This window comes from Pholcus phalangioides, unplaced genomic scaffold (genome assembly GCF_987345545.1).
Source record: "Pholcus phalangioides strain wild (caught in Gottingen) unplaced genomic scaffold, Ppha-v1.0 ptg000009l_1, whole genome shotgun sequence".
Lineage (NCBI taxonomy): Eukaryota > Metazoa > Arthropoda > Arachnida > Araneae > Pholcidae > Pholcus > Pholcus phalangioides.
Window position 1 is genome coordinate 45,454,114 of NW_028301602.1, and position 22,333 is coordinate 45,476,446.

Here is a 22,333-nt window from a genome sequence, read left to right on the forward strand (position 1 = left end):
AGTGGTTTTTCTGAGGCCCTACCTGATAAATTCTAGAAAATTTTTACCTAGTTTCATTTTTGTGAGGCCCCCGGGCCGTGCCCGGGTGGGCCCATGCGTTAAGACGGCATTGTTTGACATCACAAACATGCAAAAATAATGAATATTTATATTTTGGATCATAATCCTGATTATAGCTCACATTATATGCACTTAAAAGTGGAAAATATGCACTTAAAACACGCTGAAATATGCATTAAAAACGTTAGAATATGTGCGTTAAAAAACACTGGAAAAATGCCGTGACATAGGCCCTGCCATGAAATCAAAAGTATGTGCGAAAAATGAAAACAAATCCATCTATCATACGCCGAAGTGTAGCACTAAAAATAAAAATACACACAGAAATGAATAAATATGCATTTGAGAGTGTCGAAAAATGAAAATAATAATAATAATAATCCATGAAAATTGTGAAAATATGCATTTAGTCAAAAATACTGAAATATGAATAAAATTAAAAAATATGCCTTGAAAATTCTATAATATGCTCCGAAGGGCAAGTTTACCTTCTTCAAGTTTATTGAAAAATATGCGTGAAATATGAAAAAATATATGCATTTAAAAACACCGAAGTTTCCTTAGAAATGAAAAATATGTGCAAAATAAAAAGAACACTTGCATTAAGAAGTAGAAAAATATGCATTTAAAAATGCTTAAAAATTGCGTTCAAAAATGTACCCCTAAAATGAAAAATAGTCAATAGTGAACTATTTTCTTGAAAAAAATTGAAGAAATTTGATGAAATTCTCTGAGAATAAAAAAGTTAAAAACAATCTTGAAAACGTTAGTACAATGCGATTAATACAAAAAATGCTAAAAATATGCTCTTTTTCCAAAATTTTGGTGATTTTACGCACTAACTATAAAAAAAAATGCTAATATATGTAATTGCATACGCACTTATGAATTTGCATATAATCCCTGCTCTAATTATGATAATATTGAAAAAAAAAAACCAGTACGTTCCAAATTACAAGAAAATAGGGTCATATTGTCGCCCAAATTACGCCATATGAAATGAGAAAGACGCGTACAAATTTGTTTCATCTTTTATTTGCAGCGTCCCGGGCATTTACAATAGCTTGGGCGATATTGAGTCCATTTCTTTACGAGAAGACGAGGAACAAAGTCAAAATTTTTGGCAAAAGTGAGTATCTTTTTGAAATTTATTTCAAATTGATTCATCAAAATATTTAATTGCATCACCAGCAACAGATACCACTTCAATAATTGAACGAAGTTTTAATAAAAGAAATTAAAACCTTTTTTTTTACGAGCTATTGGCTAAATCGCGCGTGTCAGACTGTGCTGCTTCCTCGCGGTCTAGTTCAGCTTATACGAGTATACGCTCCAAGGAAGAAAGTTCCCCGCCGCTTCTACAACATATTGGTAGCGCACTCGCATGGGGATAATCGCGGGGCGATGATTATTTCCTGCCGAGGTCTGTGAATTTTTCTTTCCAAGAAACTGGAGAGTGACATGCTCATTATATATAAATTTTTAATAATCATGCGCCATCTTTTTATGTGTACTTGTTGGCAGGTATAAAGCATATCGTACTTATTTGCATTTCAGATGGTTGGATGGAAGAACTCAATAGAATAATGGATCCCGATGTGTTGCCAAAATGCATGGGAGGTGAGAGAACTGATCCCGATGGAAATCCCGCTTGTCTGAAGCTCGTAAGCTAGTGTTTGTCTCCATCTTCTTTTCATTTTCTAAATTTCATAATCGTGGAAATTAAGTGTAAAATGAATGGAAATTTAAATACAGTCCACGTCGCTTTTTCTGATCACACCGGGACTCGGTGTTTCTGATAGCAATAATCAAATGATAACTATATCCGAAAAGTTCCGTTTGCAAGTAAGGTGACCATACATCCTGCTCAGTTGAACGGGACGTGTGGTAAACGGGTGTTGCTAAAACGGAACAGCTGTGTTTGTCTTTCCCGCACATGAGCTGTAAAAAATTTTAAAACGGGACCTTTTTTTTTCCTTTGAACTTAAATCCAGCATTTTTGTTATTCAGCCATTGTGAGGCTTCAGAATGGGACTTAATGTAAATCACACAAATTAAGATATGTTTTTAATGTACAATATATTTCACAGATCCCTCGAGAAAGTTCCTCAGAAAAAAAGACATTTGAGTTTAGTCAACTGAAAGAAACTGATCAAGAACTGAAGGAAAGAGCTTTTTTCGTCACATGCATATGCCTTCAATGTAGGAAGGCATTGTAAAACAGCTCCACACGCACACGGATCACAGCAAATACTACGGACTGATTACGGCATTAAGTCTGGAAATGTTTGTCAACAATGGGGGGTGGGGGAATGAGAGAGCACCTAACCTCCTACATAGTATTGCAGCCTGATAACAAAGCTTACAGACAAAAAAACAAGTTTGGTCAAACTTTAGCTTCAAAATGCGTAGGAAAAACTTTTGACGGAAAAGAAAAAAAAAGATATCATTATATCTGAAAAGTCCTTATAACAAACGAATTTTTTCTCATAAAGGGTGTATAAACACTTCATGTTATACCTTGTATATAAATGAAGAACTGGCTTTCATCGAAAGTTTACCCATTGGTAATAGATTAACAATAATCTTCGTCTCTGCAAGTTTGGTTTCGGGTGTGTCCCTTCGTTGCACAATATCCGAATGATAACGATATTTGTTATTCTAATAAGCGGCGTTGACTGTATTATCCTGTATTTACTGACGAAGGGACACACCCGAAACCAAACTTGCAGAGACGAAGATTATTGTTAATCTATTACCAATGGGTAAACTTTCGATGAAAGCCAGTTCTTCATTTATATACAAGGTATAACATAAGGTGTTTATACACCCTTTATCTTTTGAACCGTTGCTTACAAAAATACACTTTCAATTAGAAAAAGTATCCAAATAACGTACTCATTTTTGAGGTGTGTCATCTTTTTAGTAGGAGCCGTATATATGATGTTTATATCTATTGAGTTGTGTGTGTGTGTTGTGAAGCTAAATTTGAACGTTTTTTCCAGTCCTTTAATTTTCAATTAGAAAGTTGCTTTCGTGTCTTTCTGAGTCGACGCTGAAAATGAGGGAAACAACAACATACATACATCGAGGTTCCTAACTTCGAGGCGCATATGCGGGCCGATCTCTCCGGTAAAAAGTCTCGCCACAGAGACTACAAAGGAATCGAATTATTCGATCTCAGTACCGTTAACTCCTAGTTAGAAAAAATTATGGCAGATGGCGGCACTAAACATAATAAGCATTACACAGAAACAAACGTTACATCAGTTTCGCAACACGTACGTGTGCACATTCCAACATGTACCAATTAGTTAGAAGTTCCGCAGAGGAATGTGTACGAGGTGCAGGGGTGGTTTAGAAGCATATATGAGTGACACCGCGTTTCTCTCTGTAAGGTGTCCTTTCCCTCATTTTCAGCGATTTCGAACTCAAGTATCTCGGTGAATATATTGTATATATGTTTCCTATATATTTTTGCGTTACAGATATTGCTCATTGACAATCAAGGACAAAATCTTAGAATTTAGAAAAGTTTCACGATGAATTGCAAAAAAAAGAATCTTTCAAACTTTCACGAGATTTTTTCTCTTTTTTCCCCTCAATTTTCTATATTTTTTGTTTATTGTAAACTGAAGAGCCAAAAAAACTAGTACAGGCATGCGTATGCAAATAAAGAGATATGGAACCAATCAGAGTACGGCGCTGCGGTGGGCAACGCCTATATAACACAACAAGTGTCTGGCATAGTTGTTAGATCGGTTACTGCTGCTACAGGTTATCGAGATTTAAGTGAGTTTGAACGTGGTGTTATAGTCGGCGCACGAGAGATGGGACACAGCATCTCCGAGGTAGCGATGAAATTTGGATTTTCACGTACGACCATTTCACGAGTGTACCGTGAATATCGGGAATCCGGTAAAAAATTAAATCTACGACATCGCTGCGGCCGGAAAAAGATCATGCAAGAACGGGACTGACGAGAATCATTAAACGTGACAGACGTGCAACCCTTCCGCAAATTTCAATGCTGGGCCATCAACAAGTGTCAGCGTGCAAACCATTCAACGAAACATCATCGATATGGGCTTTTGGAGCCGAAGGCCCACTCGTGTACCCTTGATGACTGCACGACACAAAGCTTTACGCCTCGCCTGGGCCCGACAACACCGACATTGGGCTGTTGAGGACTGCCTGGTCTGACGAGTCTCGGTTCCAATTGCTTCGAGCTGATGGACGTGTACGGCCATGGAGACAACCTCATGAATCCATGGACCCTACGTGTCAACAGGGGACTGTTCAAGCTGGTGGAGGCTCTGTGATGGTATGGGGCGTGTGCAGTTGGCGTGATATGGGACCCCTGATACGTCTAGATACAACTCTGACAGGTGGCAGGTATGTAAGCATCCTGTCTGATCACCTGCACCCATTCATGTCCATTGTGCATTCCGACAGACTTGGACAATTTCAGCAGGACAATGTGACACCCCACACGTCCAGAATTGCTACAATGTGGCTCCCGGAACACTCTTCTGACTTTAGACACTTCCGCTGGCCACCTAAATCCCCACACATGAACATTATTGAACATATCTGGGATGCCTTGCAACGTGCTGTTCAGAAGAGATCTCCACCCCCCTTACTCCTGCGGATTTATGGACAGCCCTGCAGGATTCATGGTGTAAATTACCTCCAGCACTACTTCAGACTAGTCGAGTCTATGCCACGTCGTGTTGCGGCACTTCTGCGGGTTCGCGGGGACCCTACACGATATTAGGCAGGTTTACCAGTTTTTTTGGCTCTTCAGTGTATATTTGTATATTGTATATTTGTGTTGTGTTTCTGTGCATTTTTGTTGTGTTTCTGTGCATTTTTGTTGTGTTTCTATGTATATTGATATTGTGTCTCTATATCTTTGCGGTGTTTCCTATATATTTATGGGGATTTTTTTTTGCATATTTATTTTTTCATTGTGTTTCAATGTATTAAATGTGCAATTACAAAGAAAACCGGATCCAATCTAGTTTTTTTTTCCTTGGTGAGATTCGTGTTCAGTCTACTGAATTACATAGCAGAGTTGACTGTTTTTATTCAGAACGCTGAAATTTTTTCAAAATTTATTGTATTTATTCCTCGTTCAGAAATTGTGTTTTCAGATTTCTTTGTGAGATTGTTGTTTTCTGCCTATGTTGTTAACGCGAGTTGTGTTTGTTTCAGCTCAAGAAAGCCCACAACATACCACAAAGTTATTACTCCAAGAAGAAGACGAAAAACAACTTGTCGTCGAAGACCGGCGTCAAAAAATACAACGTGCCGAGGCGGTCGCGCGTCACCATCAGAGCCGACGTGACCGAACCCAACTCCAAAATCGAATGGGAGTTTCAAACTGAGAATCACGACATCGGATTCGGCCTTTCATATGCTCCCGAAGATGACGACACCAAGGACGGGGAAGACGTCATCCCAGTGCAGAAAATGGACACCCGGATCTTTTGTGAGATTGGCACATACTTGTGTGAAAGACCGGGAACATGTAAACAATTTCCTTATTAACTCCTCCCCCCCCCCCCGTTGTATACTCGTATCGCGTGCACATTGTTTATTTACATTATTATTATCAATAATGGGAGGGAAGAAGGTGCACACTGCGTAACCTCCGACCCGTGGGCAGCAGCGGCCCTCGAAAGTTCCTCTGGAGCAGCGGTTCTCAACCTTGACTCGCGGAGCCCATTTAGTAAAAAAATTCTATGGCGGAGCCCCGTAGGCCCATTTTTTAATTATTCATCAAAGTTACCTGATTTATTTTTTTGCTACTTAAAAATATTTATAATTATTTTTTCAATTTTACTGTTTTATTTAATTTTCCTCAAGCGGCCGCGGAGCCCCTGGAGAGTGTACAAGGAGCCCGAAGAGCCCCGCGGAGCACCAGTTGAGAACCACTGCTCTGGAGGAAAAGGTCGGCTTTCTCTATCGGTATGGTAAAAGCCGACCATATTTCTTTCATGAAAATACGGAAAATCGGGATCTACCCGGGACATATCCAATTATCGCCAAAAACGTAAAGTTGCCAAATATCGCTAAATTTCTGAAAAATCACCAATGGTGAAAATAAAGTTCTGTTGCAAAATGCAGTGGTTTGAAATACAGGGTGTGTTAAGTCCTTTATCTCATCAACCGTTCATCGTAGAGGTACGGTTCCAGTTTATAAAATGCTCAAAATGTGTTCTAAAATTACTTCGTACCAGTGTTGAGAGTGAGAATACGGTATGTCACAAAATAAGAAATCTAAATTTTCATACGGTTCCCCCGTCCACCAATTTCCAATTAGAAAGTTGTTGCCCTGTCTGAAGACAACGACAGAAATTTTGCGTTTCTAAGTGCAATATTGGCTGATATATTTGAATTCAAAACCCATTAACCACTACACGTACAAGCTTTTGGCGAAAATTTTGAATTATCTCTCTATTTGAAAAATCAGCGATAAATCTCGTAACTTCGCCCTAACCTATTCGCACGTTAGAAAAAGGAAGGGGAAATGAAAAATAATTGCTTCAGTTCATAGGGCTATTACAAAGCAGAAATGAATTACCTGTTGGGGGTGTGTGTCAGATAACTTCTTCTTCAGTAGACAAGAAAAATAGAAAGATACCAAAAGAGCAAAAATACTCCATACAACGGGAGTTACTCGTTGTTCAAGACAATGAGTCGAAATAGAATGACCCAGCAACATGAGAAAAAGAGGAGGAGAGAAAATCGGCGGAGCCAATCACAGACGAGAACGTGATAGTGATGATGATGGAGAAATTATTGTAGGAATTGTTGTCAGATTTTTGAAAAGGGTGGTGCGCTACTTAGGTCGTGGACAAGTTGGGGGATGAACTTGTTGAACTTGTCAGCTGAACCTTAAAACACACTAGAACTTGTTTGAATTTATTCCACTGGCGTTTGGACGCAATATTACGTCCGCGATCGTGAAGGGGTTAAAATAGCCCGCTCAAGACGTATCGTGCTGCGAAGTTCTGCGGATGTGGACCAGTCTTCAGATTTTGTATGGCGAAGGCTGCACGCGAATGGTGGAAACGATGGAAGGAAGAAAAAAAAGAAGAAAAACAAACGTCAGGAGCAATCATTTACACCCCCGAGTCAAAGCGAGTAAGCATATATGCGTACGCACAATAAGTATCTCTTGGGGAACGCAAACGTTCTGCTCTTATCCAATGGGTGCTATAATCATGCCGTACATCTGTGTTTCCCACTGCACAACTTTTTAAAGTTACGGTCCCCCAGTAGTGAAGGTCAATGCACCGCGGTGTCCCCTCCCCGGTAGTAAAAATCAATACTCACGGGCACCAACTTGTCCGCGAACCACAGGTTGAAAAACACTGCTGTACACCATTCACAGAGGGCAGGCAGACCTTCGGTACGATACTTACATAAACAGTATACAGGGTAGTAAGGAAAGTCCGTAAGGCCGTATATTACTGGCGAACCGTTGATCCTAGAGACAAACTTCCCGCTAGAAAAAGTATCAAAATAACGTGCAGGTCTCAGATACGTCATTCATAGTGCAAGGGACTGCATAGTTACTAAGATATGAAAACTAATTTTTTATACAGACACCTTGTTCTAAAAAACCCAATTAGAAAGTTGGTGCCCTATCTCTCCTGAGGGCCAACCAAAATATTCCACGTCTCTAAGTGTGGCATTTGAATTCAAAAATTGGAGAAGGAAAACAGAAAAAACTACGAACAATGCTTCTTTCTCTAATTTAATGCTGTTCTTTCCCAATTTTTTCTCCAAAACTTTTAAATTCAAATATCTTAGCGAATATTGCACTTACAAACGTGGAATTTTTTCTTTGTTGGCCGTAGAAGAGACAGGGCAACAACTTTCTAATTGAAAATTAGAGGATAGGGTGTCCGTATAAAAAGTTAGTTTTCATATTTTGATTGCTATACAAGCCCTTGCAACATGAATGACATCTGTGAGTTGTGCACGCTTATTTGGATACCTTTTCTAATTGGGAAGTATGCGCTCTAGGATAAGCGGTTCACCAGTAAAATGTGGCCTACGGACTTTCCTTGCTACCCTGCTCATGCACTTCGTTGACATTCCTCTGTCGAATTTATAACAAATTGGTGCGTGCGACCGTGTGTTCGCGGCTCTAACTCATTTACGTTGTATAAATCATGCTTGTCTCGGTGATACAAGACTTCCAACAGGCAACAATTCGTATAAATTACTCCAGAGGAATGCTAACGAAGTGCCTGTGCGTTTAGTAGTACCTACTATTGTGGTAGTGGCCATACCATTACCACATATAATGGCATTGTTATTACCATTATACACCGTCATTGGGAATACAAGCGTAAGCATTTCCCGTCAGAGCTAATACAAATACAACGCCACAACAAGCAAAATGCCCAACGAGGTGGCTGAGAGTCCGAACACGCAAACGATCCATTGATCGGATGTTTCGCATTCGTGTGTATTTGATGCAGTTTTTTTCCTCTCATGTAGACATCATCAAAAATTCACGTTCACTCCATTTTCATAATTAAACACTTATTACTTGCTTGAGATAAGTAATTGACCTCTTCCCTACACATATGTGTGTATCTAATTTCCAACGGTTTTGAAAGTTTTTAATGAATCTTTTTTCAAGTTAAGGCTTGAGGTGCACATGCGCGCATCTGACTTTACTCAATGAAGATATCGACTCGAATTAATTAGTTATAATATAACTTTTTTAAGGGGGTGTCACGACTACCTTAAGTAGATGTTTCAAAAATGTGTATTTCATTCAATTGTAAATCAAATTGCGAATAAATAATTTTGTTAATTTGTTTTTTTTTTTCAAAATTAAGAAGTAATGAACTACTGTACATTGCAAATGCAGAATGATTACATAATGACCCTTGCCACATTCTACTGGCGAAACGTTGATCCTGGAGGCATATTTCCAATTGGAAAAAGGATTTAAATAACGTGTAGAACTCAGATATACGTCATTCACGTTGAAAGGGGTTGTATAGTTTTATTCAAATTTAACAAAATTTAACTTTTCACACGGATATCCTGTCCCGCCGAAAAACTCAATTGGAAATTTGGTTACCCTGTCTGTCCTGAGGCCAATAAAGAAAACTCCACGTTTCCAAGCACAATATCTGCAGAGATATTAGAATTCAAAAATCGGAGAAAAGTTCCGGAAGAACGGCATAAACGAGGAAAATATGTGCTGTCCGTTAGTTTATGCTGTTATTTCCCAACGGTTACCCGATTTTAGAATCCAAATATCTCTGCTAATATTTCATTCAGAAACGCATTTTTTTTTTTTTTTTTTTTTGCCACAGGAGAGAGAGGCAGGGCATTAACTTTCTCTTTGGGTTTTCGAGGACGGGGTGATGGTATAAAAAGTTAATTTTTATATATTGATAATGTTACGAAGGGTAGAATTTGAAGAGGCTTGGTTAACGCATGCAAGGTTCGCGTGGCATGCGATTGTGATAATAGAAGAACGAGATTCAAAATGAACTCGGAAAGTAGAACGCGAAGGGAGAAGACGTTCGGAAGGCTGCTCTAGTTTAGCAGTAGTTTTAGCAGCTCATGTAAATAAAAGCGAGTATTTGTTCTCGAATCCTCGTTCGTGTGATTGTCTACCCATGTTCAAGTCCTCGGCGAAGAACCCTGGAGAGATCCGCGCGACGGGACGGGTCTGGTGAGAAGAGGTTCGACGAGTGACCCGGCGGCGCGACGTAACAAAACTGGTGTCAGAAGAGCGACGCTGCAAGGACTTGAATGGTCAAGACAAGAAGTATGGAGAAGAACGAGACGGGAGAACAGTTCAAGCAGCTGATGGATATGATGGCCCAGATGAAAGTTAGCATGGAGTCCAATATCGCCGTTGTCAACACATCCATCGCTGCTCTCAAGGAGGATATTGTCAACGGTGTGAGGCAAACCATCGCCGCTGCTTGTGAAGAAAGCGCATTAAGTCGAGTGTACCATGGCTCACAGCGGCATGGTGGGAAGCGTAGACTGTGCAAGGAAATTGAGTTTCCATGCCAGATGGACATCGACCCTGAAGTCAACGTCAGAATCGTTTGGAGAGACCTGGATCGAAGATTCCAGCAGCGAATTCTGTACGTGGCACCGTCGTTGACTCTACAGACAGTCACGGGAGAGAAGGTGACTGTGCGTGGAAAGTTGGAAGTCTCAGCGAGGTTGGTCTCGGTCACCTATCGTCATGCCGTCTTCGCAGCCGACATCCAGGACACGGGCATCCTCGGACTGGACTTCCTGAAGAAGCATGGACTCTCTTTGGACATTCGGAGTGACCAGTTGTCTACAATGAAAGAGCAAAACGTCGTCCTACTTGGAGGTTGTGACGACGAAGTCCTTCAGCGGAAAGTGATGGCTGTTCCAGAAGCAGGAATCCCCGACGGGAGCATGGACGATGGTGGAATCGGAGCCGTTCTCTTGAGAAGGATCCAGCATCGTGAGGGATCATCGCGGAGAGATGCTGTTGCCATATCGAGGAAACCATGCCCACGGAACTGCCGTCATTGTCTCAAGGTAGAAAGGAAATACAGGTCTGCAGAACCTATTGTGAGGCAGCTACAGTCTCAGGACTTAAGTGACGCTCCTTGGAGTGACGAGCACACTCGAAAGGCACAACTGGAAGATCCGGACGTACGAGTGGTCATACACTGGAAGGAATCCACTGAGAACAGACCAGGGTGGCAAGACGTCGTTTCTTCCAGTCCGACCACAAAGAGATATTGGGCCCTCTGGGACTCCTTAGAGATGAGGAACGGCATGCTCTACCGCCGTTGGGAGTCAGAGGCTGGAAAGACTTTCAGATGGCAACTAATCATACCCGAAGGCCGTGTGAAAGAAGTTTTGAAAGGGTCGCACGGAAACGCGACTGATGGGCATTTCGACATCACCAGAATGATACGGAGGATTCGTGTGCGATACTATTGGGACAACTTCAGGACCGATGTGGAGAAGTGGTGTGAAAACTGTGACACCTGTGCCACCCGGAAAAGACCTCCGAAGTGGACTTGTGGCCGACTTCAACGCTACAACGTTTGTGCGCCATTCAAGAGAGTTGCCTTAGACATCTTAGGACCGTTACCTGAAACCCACGATGGTAACAAGTCTGTACTTGTGGTGATGGACTGTTTCACCAATTGGACGGAAGCATTTCCTGTTCCCGATGAGGAGGCCGAGACTCTAGCACAAGTGTTGGTGCGGAATTGGGTGTCTCGATTCGGAGTCCCCATGATGATCTATTCCGATCAGGGTCGAAACTTTTCGTCAGCGGTGTTCCTTGAGATGTGCAAACTTCTGGGAATGGAAGAGACGCGTTCTACTCCGCTTCATCCGGAATCCGATGGGATGGTGGAGAAATTCAACAGGACCCTTCTGAATCACCTCTCGTTCGTGTCGAAATACGAACAAGATTGGGACTCGAAGTTACTGCTGCTTTTGCTGACCTATAGGAGTGCCGTCAACGAGGGCAGTGGATTCTCACCGTCACAGATGATTATAGGATGGGATCTTCGGCTGTCGAGTGACCTGCTGTTTGGGCGACCGCAAGATGCTCCTCTTCGTATGGAAGAATACCGCGAGGAATTCCAGGAGCACCTTGAGGATGTGCATCGAATCGCCAGAGACAGGATTGACATCGGCCCCGAGAAGATGAGAGTTTGTTACGATGCGAAGGCCCCATCTCACGACTTCAAGGAGAGAGACTTTGGCTTTGGAATCCGAAACGCAGGAAAGAAGGACGTCCGAAACGACGGATAGAAAGGCGTCCGAAACGACAGGAAGGGTGGTGCCCGAAGCTCCGGAAAGGAGGGTGTCCAAAACGATGGAAAGGAGGATGTCCAAAACGATGGAAAGGAGGATGTCCAAAACGATGGAAAGGAGGATGTCTGAGACGTCGGAAAAGAGGATGTCAGAAACTCCACACTTCATGGAAAAGACGTCACCGTGTCAGGAAGAAACGGTGTCCGAAACTTCAGACCTCATGGGAAGGACGCCGTCGTCTTAGGAAGAGACTAGACATCATCGTGATGTGGATTCAAAGGACTCTGAAGTTCAAGGTTGTCTATGTCATCAGACTTACTTATTACCATAAGGACTATGGAGGACTCACCAATTTGAGGACTGAATTGCCCGGGACGTGCAACTTTCGAGGAGGGGGGCAATGTTACGAAGGGTAGAATTTGAAGAGGCTTGGTTAACGCATGCAAGGTTCGCGTGGCATGCGATTGTGATAATAGAAGAACGAGATTCAAAATGAACTCGGAAAGTAGAACGCGAAGGGAGAAGACGTTCGGAAGGCTGCTCTAGTTTAGCAGTAGTTTTAGCAGCTCATGTAAATAAAAGCGAGTATTTGTTCTCGAATCCTCGTTCGTGTGATTGTCTACCCATGTTCAAGTCCTCGGCGAAGAACCCTGGAGAGATCCGCGCGACGGGACGGGTCTGGTGAGAAGAGGTTCGACGAGTGACCCGGCGGCGCGACGTAACAATAATAATTATACAACCCCTTGCTACATGAATGGCGCTCTACACGTTATTTACATACGGTTCAACGGTTCGCCAGTAATTTGCGACAAGGGGATGATGGAATCACGCAGTATACACAAGGAAAACCCCTATAACACGATTTTTTTTTTCAGATAGTGGTCTTTTTTTACTAATCTACATTCGTAAGATTAAAAAAAAAACTTCTACATCGAAAATTCTGAAATTTTACAGAAATTTCTATTCGAAATTCGTTAGTAAAATGTACTTGACTATTCGTTGGTATTTCATGAATTTTTAAACTTTCAAAAAATATATATAAATTTCAAAAATCTAAAAATTCAGAACTTTTTTTTAACATATATATGTACTTTCCATTAGTCCATTGATGTGTATTTCACTAACACACCCGTCAAGTTAACGTTTCTGCTAAATTTCAGAATTTTTGGTGCGGAGCAGTTTTTATTCATTTTTTCCCCCAAGCTTGCGCATGAGCTGAAAAACTGCAATTTGAGAAAATCACATTCAAAGTGTTTTTTCAAGAAAAAAACGCAAAGTCACTTTGAAAAAAGTGTTCCTTCAAGCAAAGTGACTTTTAAACTCACTCTCGAAAGTCACTTTGTTTTTCTTGAAAAAACACATTATGAAACATTCACGCTATAATTCATTATTTCTTTTTCTTATTTTAAGAAGACAAATTAACCGATCAACACACACATTTTTTGAAAAATCGACTTCGGGGGTCGTGACAACTCTTAAGGGACATTTTAACATGCAATAAACACAAATCAATCAAATATATATATATATTTCATTGATAGCCAGTTTTGGCTGAGATGTGAACGGAGTAATAGGTGGATATTGTGGATTTTTTTTTACTTGCAGATACGATCGTCTTCGACAACTCGTTCAGCTGGTTGAGATCCAAAGAGCTTTACGTTCGCGCTGACATAGTGAAACCCGATGGACAGAAAATATGCGTCACTTCATAGACACATCCATAGTCAACGTTAATTCCCCGTGTGTTCTTTCTTGATTTGTTATACATTGTACCAATAAATTTGTTCGACTCGAGAAAAATTCGTATTACTTATAAAGTGTTTTTCTGTTCTTTGGAAACAATCAATAAATTACTCGATTGATATACTGCTGGTTAATAATTGATTTTACTCACATGAGAATGTGATTCCCAACCTTTATGTGTGTGCCTGGGAGAAGGGGGGGGGGTTCGTGTGCAATTTTTTTCGTGCCGACTGTAGGCGCAAATGTTCGTATTTAAAGTACACTGCACAGGGCGATTCGTTAATTTTCCATGCCGCATTTTACTGGCAAACTGTTGATCCTAGAGGCATACTTCCAATTAGAAAAAGTATCAAAATAACGTGTACACCTCAGATACGTCATTCATGCTGCAAGGGGTCGTATAACTATTGCCCTAAAAAAAATTATACGCCCACCCTGTCCCAAAAAACCCAATTAGAAAGTTGTCGTCTGAAACGTCGTCTGAAAACGAAAGTTGAAACGTCTCTCCTGAGGTTAACAAAAAAAATCCATGTTTTTAAGGGCAATACACATTGAGATATTTGAATTAAAAAGTAGCAGAAAAAGATCGGAAGGAACAGCATAAACTAACAGAAAAGCTCATTATGCTGTTCACCACCTCTTTTTAGTGATTCTGAATTCAAATATCTCAGTGAATATTGCACTTAAAAACGTGAAGTTTTTTTTTTTTATCTCGGGAGAGACAGGGCAACAACTTTCGAAAAGGGTTTATTTGGGACAGGGTGTCCGACCGCATAATTTTTTTTTTCATTTCAATACGACCCATAGAAATATGAATGACGTGCCTGAGTACTACACGTTATTTTGAAATTCATTCTAATTGGAAGTATGCCTCTAGGATCAACGGTTTGTCAGTAAAATGCGACCAAGCGAATTAAAGAATCACTCTGAATAGCCATAGGTCAGTGCACAGCACACTTTGAAATTCAGAGATTTTCCTTCGAGTTTTTTTAGAAAAATAGTAGATGGATTGTTCGAAAATTTCGATCACGTGAATACTATGCTTGTACTCACAATTCCAGTGAAAATTTAGTCACGAGTGCATTGGGGGGGGGGGGGACCATGAAAGTTGAATGAGGAAAAAATTGGTTTTAATCACCCTGTATCAGCAAAAGCTTCAAACAATTTGTAATTTTTACAAATATTTTAGCTGACATTTTTCAATGTAAAACTTGAAAGTATTTCACGAAAATATGAATGTTTCCTCTGAAAATTCTAATTTTCATCGCATGTTTTCTGCTTATAACATGCGGAGTTTTCAACCAATTTTCACGAAACTTACAGAAAATTGTTGACACAATAAGTGAGACATACTGTGAAGAAATTTCAAGTAAGAAATTTAATATTCGATGAGATATGAACATTTTTTGAGTAATTGATTTTAAAGTGCGCACGCGCAGAGAATATCAATTCTATTTTCTCATGATTAAATTATTAGATATTTAGTGCGACTTGTTTAAAATTCCCACTCGAATGTCGTGAAAATTTCATAAAGATACTTCCGAAAGTAGCTCGATTTTTAACAATTTCCTGTTGCGATTATTTTCTGTTAAAGAAAAAGAAAACAATTGGAAAAAGTTAATGTAAAAAGAAATTCCCTTTTAATTTGGTCACACCCTAAAAAAGCCAGTTAAGAAGTTGTTTCCCTGCATTTTCCTGAGCCCAACAAACCTGTTTTCCTGAGCCAACAGCCTGTTTTTAAGCGCAATATTCGCTTAGATATTTGAATTCGAAAAAACCATGAAAATGAGGGAAAGAAAAGCGTATGAAGCGTAGTATCACAGCCTGTCCATTAGTTTATTCTTCTCTTCCCTTCAATTTTAGCGATTTTCGAATTAAAATATCTAGGCGAATGTTGCACTTTTTTTGGCATGGAATTTTTTTTTTCATTTTTATTGGCCTCAAAAGAGACAGGGCAATAACTTTTTTATTGGGTTTTTTGCGGTACAGGCTGCTCATATAAAAAGTTACTTTTTTTTTATTTCAATGACTATACAATCCCTTGCAATGTGGATGACGTATCTGAAGTCTACGCGTTATTTGGATATTTTCTCTAACCGGAACTATGGCTCTCGGATAGACGGTTCGTGAGTTGTTCCAGAATAAAGGGGCTTTCCTATGCACCCTGTATATGGATTGACATAAACGGCCGTGTTTTCTCCCACATCAGATCTTTAAGATCATCCTATCTCCTCTTGGGCGTGGTAGCCCAGGTAGATAAGATACTCGCCCAAAGCACCAAAGGATGTTAAGAGGTGGCGCGAGTTCGACCTTGTGAGAAACTTTCCTGACACAGGGGTACAACACAAACGGTGGCATGACCACAGAAAAATACTGCCACCGCAGCGAGTCCGACACCGAGGGGTTAGCGCACCAACCTCTCGATGAGTATAAAAAAACAAGTCTGTCGGAATCGGCAATAAATTGTAGGTCCCGGTCTAATTAGCCCGCGTGTGCAGAAAATGATCGTGGTGCGTCAAAAATGATCAAATGAATAGAATGCGACTCTAAGCAGCTGTTCTCAGACTGCTACTTTACCGTACTCCGATCATATATCGCCATACGGCAATTCACTGGGCGGGAAATGAAGGCGCCATCTATCGGTGGTCGCCCTAGGCTCGGTAGGTAAAGATGTTTTCTGACGTTCTATGCCCTTGATTCGAACCCGTGGACCTTGACGGTAACCTTCATAGTGGAAGATGAGCATCTTACCACTGTGATGGTTCTCAGATTAGTCCTTTACGGTCCTGGGATATTCCGGGGGGGAGGGGGAGGCACGGGTGAATATTAGATGAAAGGGGAGCCCCGACAAGTGGTGAAGGGAGGGGGAGGCACGAAAAGCTATAAAGAAAAAAAGGTTTAAAATGAAATATGGTGTGGGAGAAAATGTTACTACTTTCGGAATCCAGCAAAGCTGCCCATAGAATCAGGGCCATCCTAACCCACGGACCCAGGTGGCATGGTCCGAGGCCTGCTATCCATAGGGGGACCTCTATGATGACATCTGGTACAATTATTGTCAAATGTTAGTACATAAATGTGTAAGCTGTTACTTCTTGCTACGTATGGGGCCCCAAAACATCAATTTGCCCGGGGACTCATGATGTTGAGATAGCCACATGCCTTAAAACACCAACAGCAAGGAAAAAAAGCTCACCGAATTCTAGCCTAGAGTAGGTGCAGACCCAGGTGGTGTGTCAGGAGGGTGGATTGCATGGGACAGCCCAATGGACTGTCCCATGTTTTACAAAGACCTATTTTTCCCATTTAACTGGGCTCTTTGGAGGAACGATCACTCACCTTCTGGATCCGTGCCTAGTCCAGTAAGTGAGTGGAGTGAGCGAGCAGCATATGACTCACCAAATGAAAGGTGAATGGCCGAGTGGCCAAGTGTGTAACCAAGTGAGTGGGTGAATGGCAATATGGGTGACCAAGTGTGTGGCAATATGGGTGACCAAGTGTGTGGCAATATGGGTGACCAAGTTAATGCGTGAGTAACCATATGAGTGACTAATTAAATGGGAGAGTGATGTTTAAATGGGGGAGATTAAATGGGGGAATGAATGAAAAAGTTAGCGTGAGTGGTCGTATGAGAGACCAAGTGAGAGTGGGGAGTGGTCACTTCATACAGTCACTAACTTACTTATATGGCCACTCATACTGTCACTCACCCAATCACTTGATCATTCACTCAGTCAGTCACTTACTGGGTTGCTCATTCGGTCACTCATACTGTCAGGGCAGGTGAAATGGGAAGGGCGAAATGTCGGAAGCGAAATTCCGTACCCCGTATACAAGTAAAGTTAAGTGCGTAAAAATATCTAGCTTATTATTCCCTTTTTGGAACAAATGAATTCTGTCTTGTGCACTTGGGTTTCACATGCGGTCCTATCAGTTCCATAAAAAAATGATTAAAAAAAAAAAAATTCACGAATGTGACGTAACCCACAAGACTGATCATTATTGATGTTATCGTTATGTAATCGGGGTTCTTAAATAACGTAACGTCGATTCCCGAAGCATCTCAACACCTCGACCCGACGACGAGTTTAGGATGACGATAGCGATCACGTGCCGTCGACCTTCCGTCTGATATCCAGCAGGAAAGGACCTTGAACGTTACGGCGCGCGATAATCGTTATAACGCGCTCAAACGAGGCAGTGGAAACGGCTCGTCGTCTCCGCTTGGCCGTCACCATCTCTATAACTACGATGTCGACTAAAAACGAGCTTGATACAAAAAAAAAGGGAAAAAAAGAAAAGCTGGTTAAGGAAGAATGGTGTGTCGTGCAATTTTTAAAAGAAAAAAACGAAAAAAGCGCAAAACTGGCTTATCTACGAAATTACATTGCAATTCTTTCCGCTTTCAAACCTTTCCTCTCGCCAAGTTCGAACTTCTTGTGGAATTGCGTATAAAATTTTCCTCTTCTTATTCGTGAAGATTATACGTCCTTAAAAAGAAGAAGAAAAACAGAAAACAGTTTTCAAAGGACTCTTCAGGGATGTGCGATAAAAAAAGAAGTTAATATTAATCAAGCAAATATAACTTTCTTCTTTCCATCAGAATATCGCTACTACTTACTTGGCGATTTGCCGAGTCTGATTGCCGTGTCAAGTTTGATGAGTGTCCCAGTCAGAACATCGGCTGATTTCTCGTGGTGAGTTATTTACTGTTCTTTCTTTTTTCACCTGATGTTTCGTGAATATTTCTCGGGTATTGACCAGCAAAAGTGAGCCATGAGCAAAGCCCGGATGTTGTTGACCTTAAAAAAAAACAAAAAATTACCATAAAAAGTTCCCTAGAAACTAAAAAAAAATAAATGTTGTTAAAATTAAAAAAAAAAAAAGACAAATTTTTTCAAATTTCGTTAAAGAGAAAACTTATTTTACAGTATCGAAAATCACACGTAAATTCATTTTAAACATTATATAGTCCACGACGCTTAATGTGATCACACTGGGACTGGGGAGGGGGTTTCCCCAATAACCAAAAGGAGGGGGTTTAACAATAACCAAATGATAACTATATTCGAAAACAAGCCCGTTACGGTAACCATACATCCCGTTTGATTGAACGGGACGGGTGGTAAAATGGGATAACTGTTTCTCTTTCCCACATAATTGGTGTTGCAAAAAGTGATGAAAATCATTCCATTTTTTTCTTTTCCCAATTATAAAAAACAGGGTTTTTTTTCTTTCCTTTAAGCTGAATGCTTTTATTCAGCTATTGTTAGGCGTTACATTGCAACTGCCGTTACAACGCAGTTGTTTCCAACGTAATGCTTCTCACGAAACCCTTGATAAGGCTGTTCCGCGGAACCCTTGATGATAATGAGGCTGTTCTACAGAACTCAAACAAATTTTTGAATGTTTATCTAAAAAAAAGTGTCCCCACAGCAGCATCTAGCTCCAATAACATGCTATAGAATAATAGGAATATACATATTGTTCTTATTATTTATTTATTTATTAAATATTTATAAATATAAATAAATATTAATTAATTTTTTATTTATTAATTATTTATTTATACCTTCAGAGAATAACTGAAAATTTTTCTCTTCGCAGCAAAAAAATCTCTGTATGCGGAAACATTCTCATTCTCAGACTCTAAACGTTCTTATTTAGTAAACTTGAATCATTGTCATCATGAAAAATTGTGTCTTTTTTAATTACTTTTGCCCGTAATCAATAACGGGTAAAAATAAAATTTCATCGGTAAAAACATGCCTTCTAGAAAATATTAAAAATCACAGTATATTATATATTACATGTAAGAAACACATCATTGAACTGGAATCACTGCTGCCACCTATCAAATAAAAAATACAACTATTGTGGTTCTTCCATTGGAAATTGGTGACCGGTTTGTGATTAACGTGTCGCACAGAAAAAGTCAATATGATATGTTATTAATAAATATTTTATGAGCAATAATATTAGTTAAATTACCAAGTTTGCTTCAAATTTTAATAGTTGATGTTTGTATGCCGTAAATTAACAATAGTACAACGCGCAAAAATATATTCTATATAGAAACCTTGCCAACAACCTATGTCTTTTTCAATAGGTCATGGAAATGTTTTAATCGTTTCACTAACGTTAGTTACTATGGTTAAAATTACGAGCCTGAGAGAAAAATGGCCAAGAAGCCGATTTGACTCATACTGGCAATCACAGCATCATAGAGTAAAAATCTTTGCAGAAAATTAAGCACAATTACATATTTGCCTTCGATAATTCTTTTTGGCTATAAATGGCAACTTTACTTGCATTTGACAATTTGTTTTGCCTATAATTGGCCTTCAGGACTTGCCTTTGACAGCGTTTTAGGTGATATTTGTGATAACTCGTATGGATCCTGATTGCACGTATTTTTATCGAAGAGACTATGGTCAGCCCGATTGTTAATTTTCTACCGGGACACCTCGGCGGGCTGCATTTGGCTCGAGGGCCGAAGGTTGTGTACCCCCTGCTCTATTGCGTTCTTATGTTATTAAAGTGAAGATCACGTTATATTTCTAAAAAAAAAATTATGATAATGCGTCTCCACACTCCACTTGAAGAGTTTTTTGTGAAGGCGAGCTTTCCCAAAGTTTCGTAGGAATCGCAATGGGTGCTGGAATTATCTCTGTCAATTATTTTTCTTATTTACAATTTATCGATCTGAATTTCCAATGATTTTCATTTTTTTAAAATTAATTTCATTGTGTCTATATTTTTTGTATGGGTATTTTTCAGCAGACCCCTGTATATTCTATAATAGTGAATTAATTTTTGTATGATCATTCCCATCTTCCCCAGAGTATATAAATTCGGGCTAGGACCCCGAAATTATTAAGACGATTCTGACACCGCTATTATTTTCGCTCGGGGCCCCGCGTCTGGTAAGGGTGACCCTGCTATAAAAAAATATAAAGTTTAAGTCAGGGGGCTCTCAATCTATTTGGGTTCCTGGGAGTTCCGAGATGGGTCGTTCAAATCCACTTGCAGCCAGAGATTCTTGAGCTATGTCTCACGATCCGAATTTGATTCGCAGAGCCGTCCGAGAGAGGTTGTTCGAATCCACTTGCAGCCAGAGATTCTTGAGCTATGGGTCACCGTCACGATCCGAATTTGATTCGCAGGGGCTTCTGAGAGGGGTCGTAATCTATGGGTAACGGCCCAAACTTGACTCTCAGGGACTTCCTAGATGAGTCGTAAAACTTCATTTATGGTTCTGTTTTAAATGCACTTATTGAGTCACTGATTTCACTAATTTCGAAAAACAAACAGTCCAATGGGTCACGAAGCTAGTTGCATTGGTTTTGGGTCGCAGCGGAGAAAAAGGGTTAAAACCACTGATTTAAGTGATGAAAGTAATGCATCTTTAAAAAAAAAAAAAATATTGCTGAGTTTTTTTTCATAATTATCCATTGCTTATTATTTACAATTTTTTAACCTATTCTCAAAAAAAATTGAAAACTGAAAAAAAAAAACTTGATTAAAATGTGCAAAAACATACCTTAAAACTTGAAAAAAAAGTCCTTCATTGTGAAAAACTGCACAAAAATGCAAATGTCATCGACACCCGGGCACTGGTCATTTTAAATCCGAATCAAACAGTGATTGTGAAAATTTCTTTTATTGTGACAGATTTATCTGTTGGACATGGATTTTCACGTGACCAAACATTTGACCGATGGCGAGCTCATCAGCTTCAATCAAGTAATTATTTATTGACTTTTTCTCTTTTTATTATTATTATTTCTCGTGTTACCAAAGAGACGCTGTGATGGTCGAGTGGTCATAGTGACGGACTCGCATCGCGAGGACCTGAATTCGAACCCCACAGTCGCCAGAGTGGTGGTCGGCTGAAGTTGGTTTTCTGCGGTTCCCGAATTCGAGCCGATCTCCCCGTAAAAAGGTCTCGCAACACAGGCCTACAACGGTACAATCATTACATTTCACTCATAGTTAGAGAAATTGATGGCAGAGGGCAGCACAACACATAACAAGCATTGCACAGAAACAAACTTCCCGTTAGGTTCACTACACGTACACACACATACCAAAAAGTACCGATTCGTTAGAAGTTCCGCAGAGGAATATGGACGAGGTGCATGTGTGGTTTAGTAGCAGTAGTAGATCAACCCACAAGACTGGAGACAGTGAAGCCTTCGGTTCCTAATATTAACAGCATGGGGAAAATTAAGATTGGCACCATAAAACTTAACCACCAGAATTCATAAACCAATTTAACCAAAGATATTTTGGCCAAAAATATATCAAGAGGCTTTCAAAACATTTATCTCATCGGAAGTGGATCCGCCTGGTTTCGAATATTTTACGTTCATACAGTAATATGCTTCCTTATACGCGGTCAGACATGTCAGTAGAATCACGTAAATTCGGTTAAGTTTTAGCAACAAAATCGAATAATCAGTTCAGAATTTACGTACACATTAGATGGCAATGGCTTTGCAATCCTACTCTTAGGAGCAAATTTCAATCGGTATCTGTGTGCAACGCTGTAGTGTAAAGCTAAAACTGCTCACAACAAAATCTCATCAACCCAACTCAGCTTTGTTAGGAAACTTTTTAATCCTAAAATGCGTAGCTTTGCATATGCGCAAAGGATCCTTTAAGTAAAGAAAATTTTACGTTTGAAGCTAATACTCCATTCACCAACAGG

At 40.1% G+C, this 22,333-nt stretch overlaps 2 protein-coding genes across 3 annotated transcripts in view; both read left to right on the top strand.

Moving 5' to 3' along the window:
• LOC149083181 (retinal-binding protein-like) overlaps nucleotides 1-13,590 on the top strand; it is a 47,420-nt gene extending 33,830 nt beyond the window's left edge. For both annotated transcript variants that reach the window (XM_089236353.1, XM_089236352.1), the window contains exons 10-13: nucleotides 1,103-1,189; nucleotides 1,618-1,724; nucleotides 5,278-5,593; nucleotides 13,483-13,590. In XM_089236353.1, the coding sequence (XP_089092479.1) occupies nucleotides 1,103-1,189; nucleotides 1,618-1,724; nucleotides 5,278-5,593; nucleotides 13,483-13,589 (617 nt within the window). In that variant the 3' untranslated portion in view covers nucleotide 13,590. The remainder of the gene's footprint in view (nucleotides 1-1,102; nucleotides 1,190-1,617; nucleotides 1,725-5,277; nucleotides 5,594-13,482) is intronic.
• A 4,209-nt stretch (nucleotides 13,591-17,799) lies between these two features.
• LOC149083183 (retinal-binding protein-like) overlaps nucleotides 17,800-22,333 on the top strand; it is a 32,032-nt gene continuing 27,498 nt past the window's right edge. Inside the window, exons 1-2 of the mRNA XM_089236355.1 lie at nucleotides 17,800-18,317; nucleotides 21,295-21,366. Coding sequence (XP_089092481.1) covers nucleotides 21,310-21,366 — 57 coding nt within the window. The 5' untranslated portion in view covers nucleotides 17,800-18,317; nucleotides 21,295-21,309. The remainder of the gene's footprint in view (nucleotides 18,318-21,294; nucleotides 21,367-22,333) is intronic.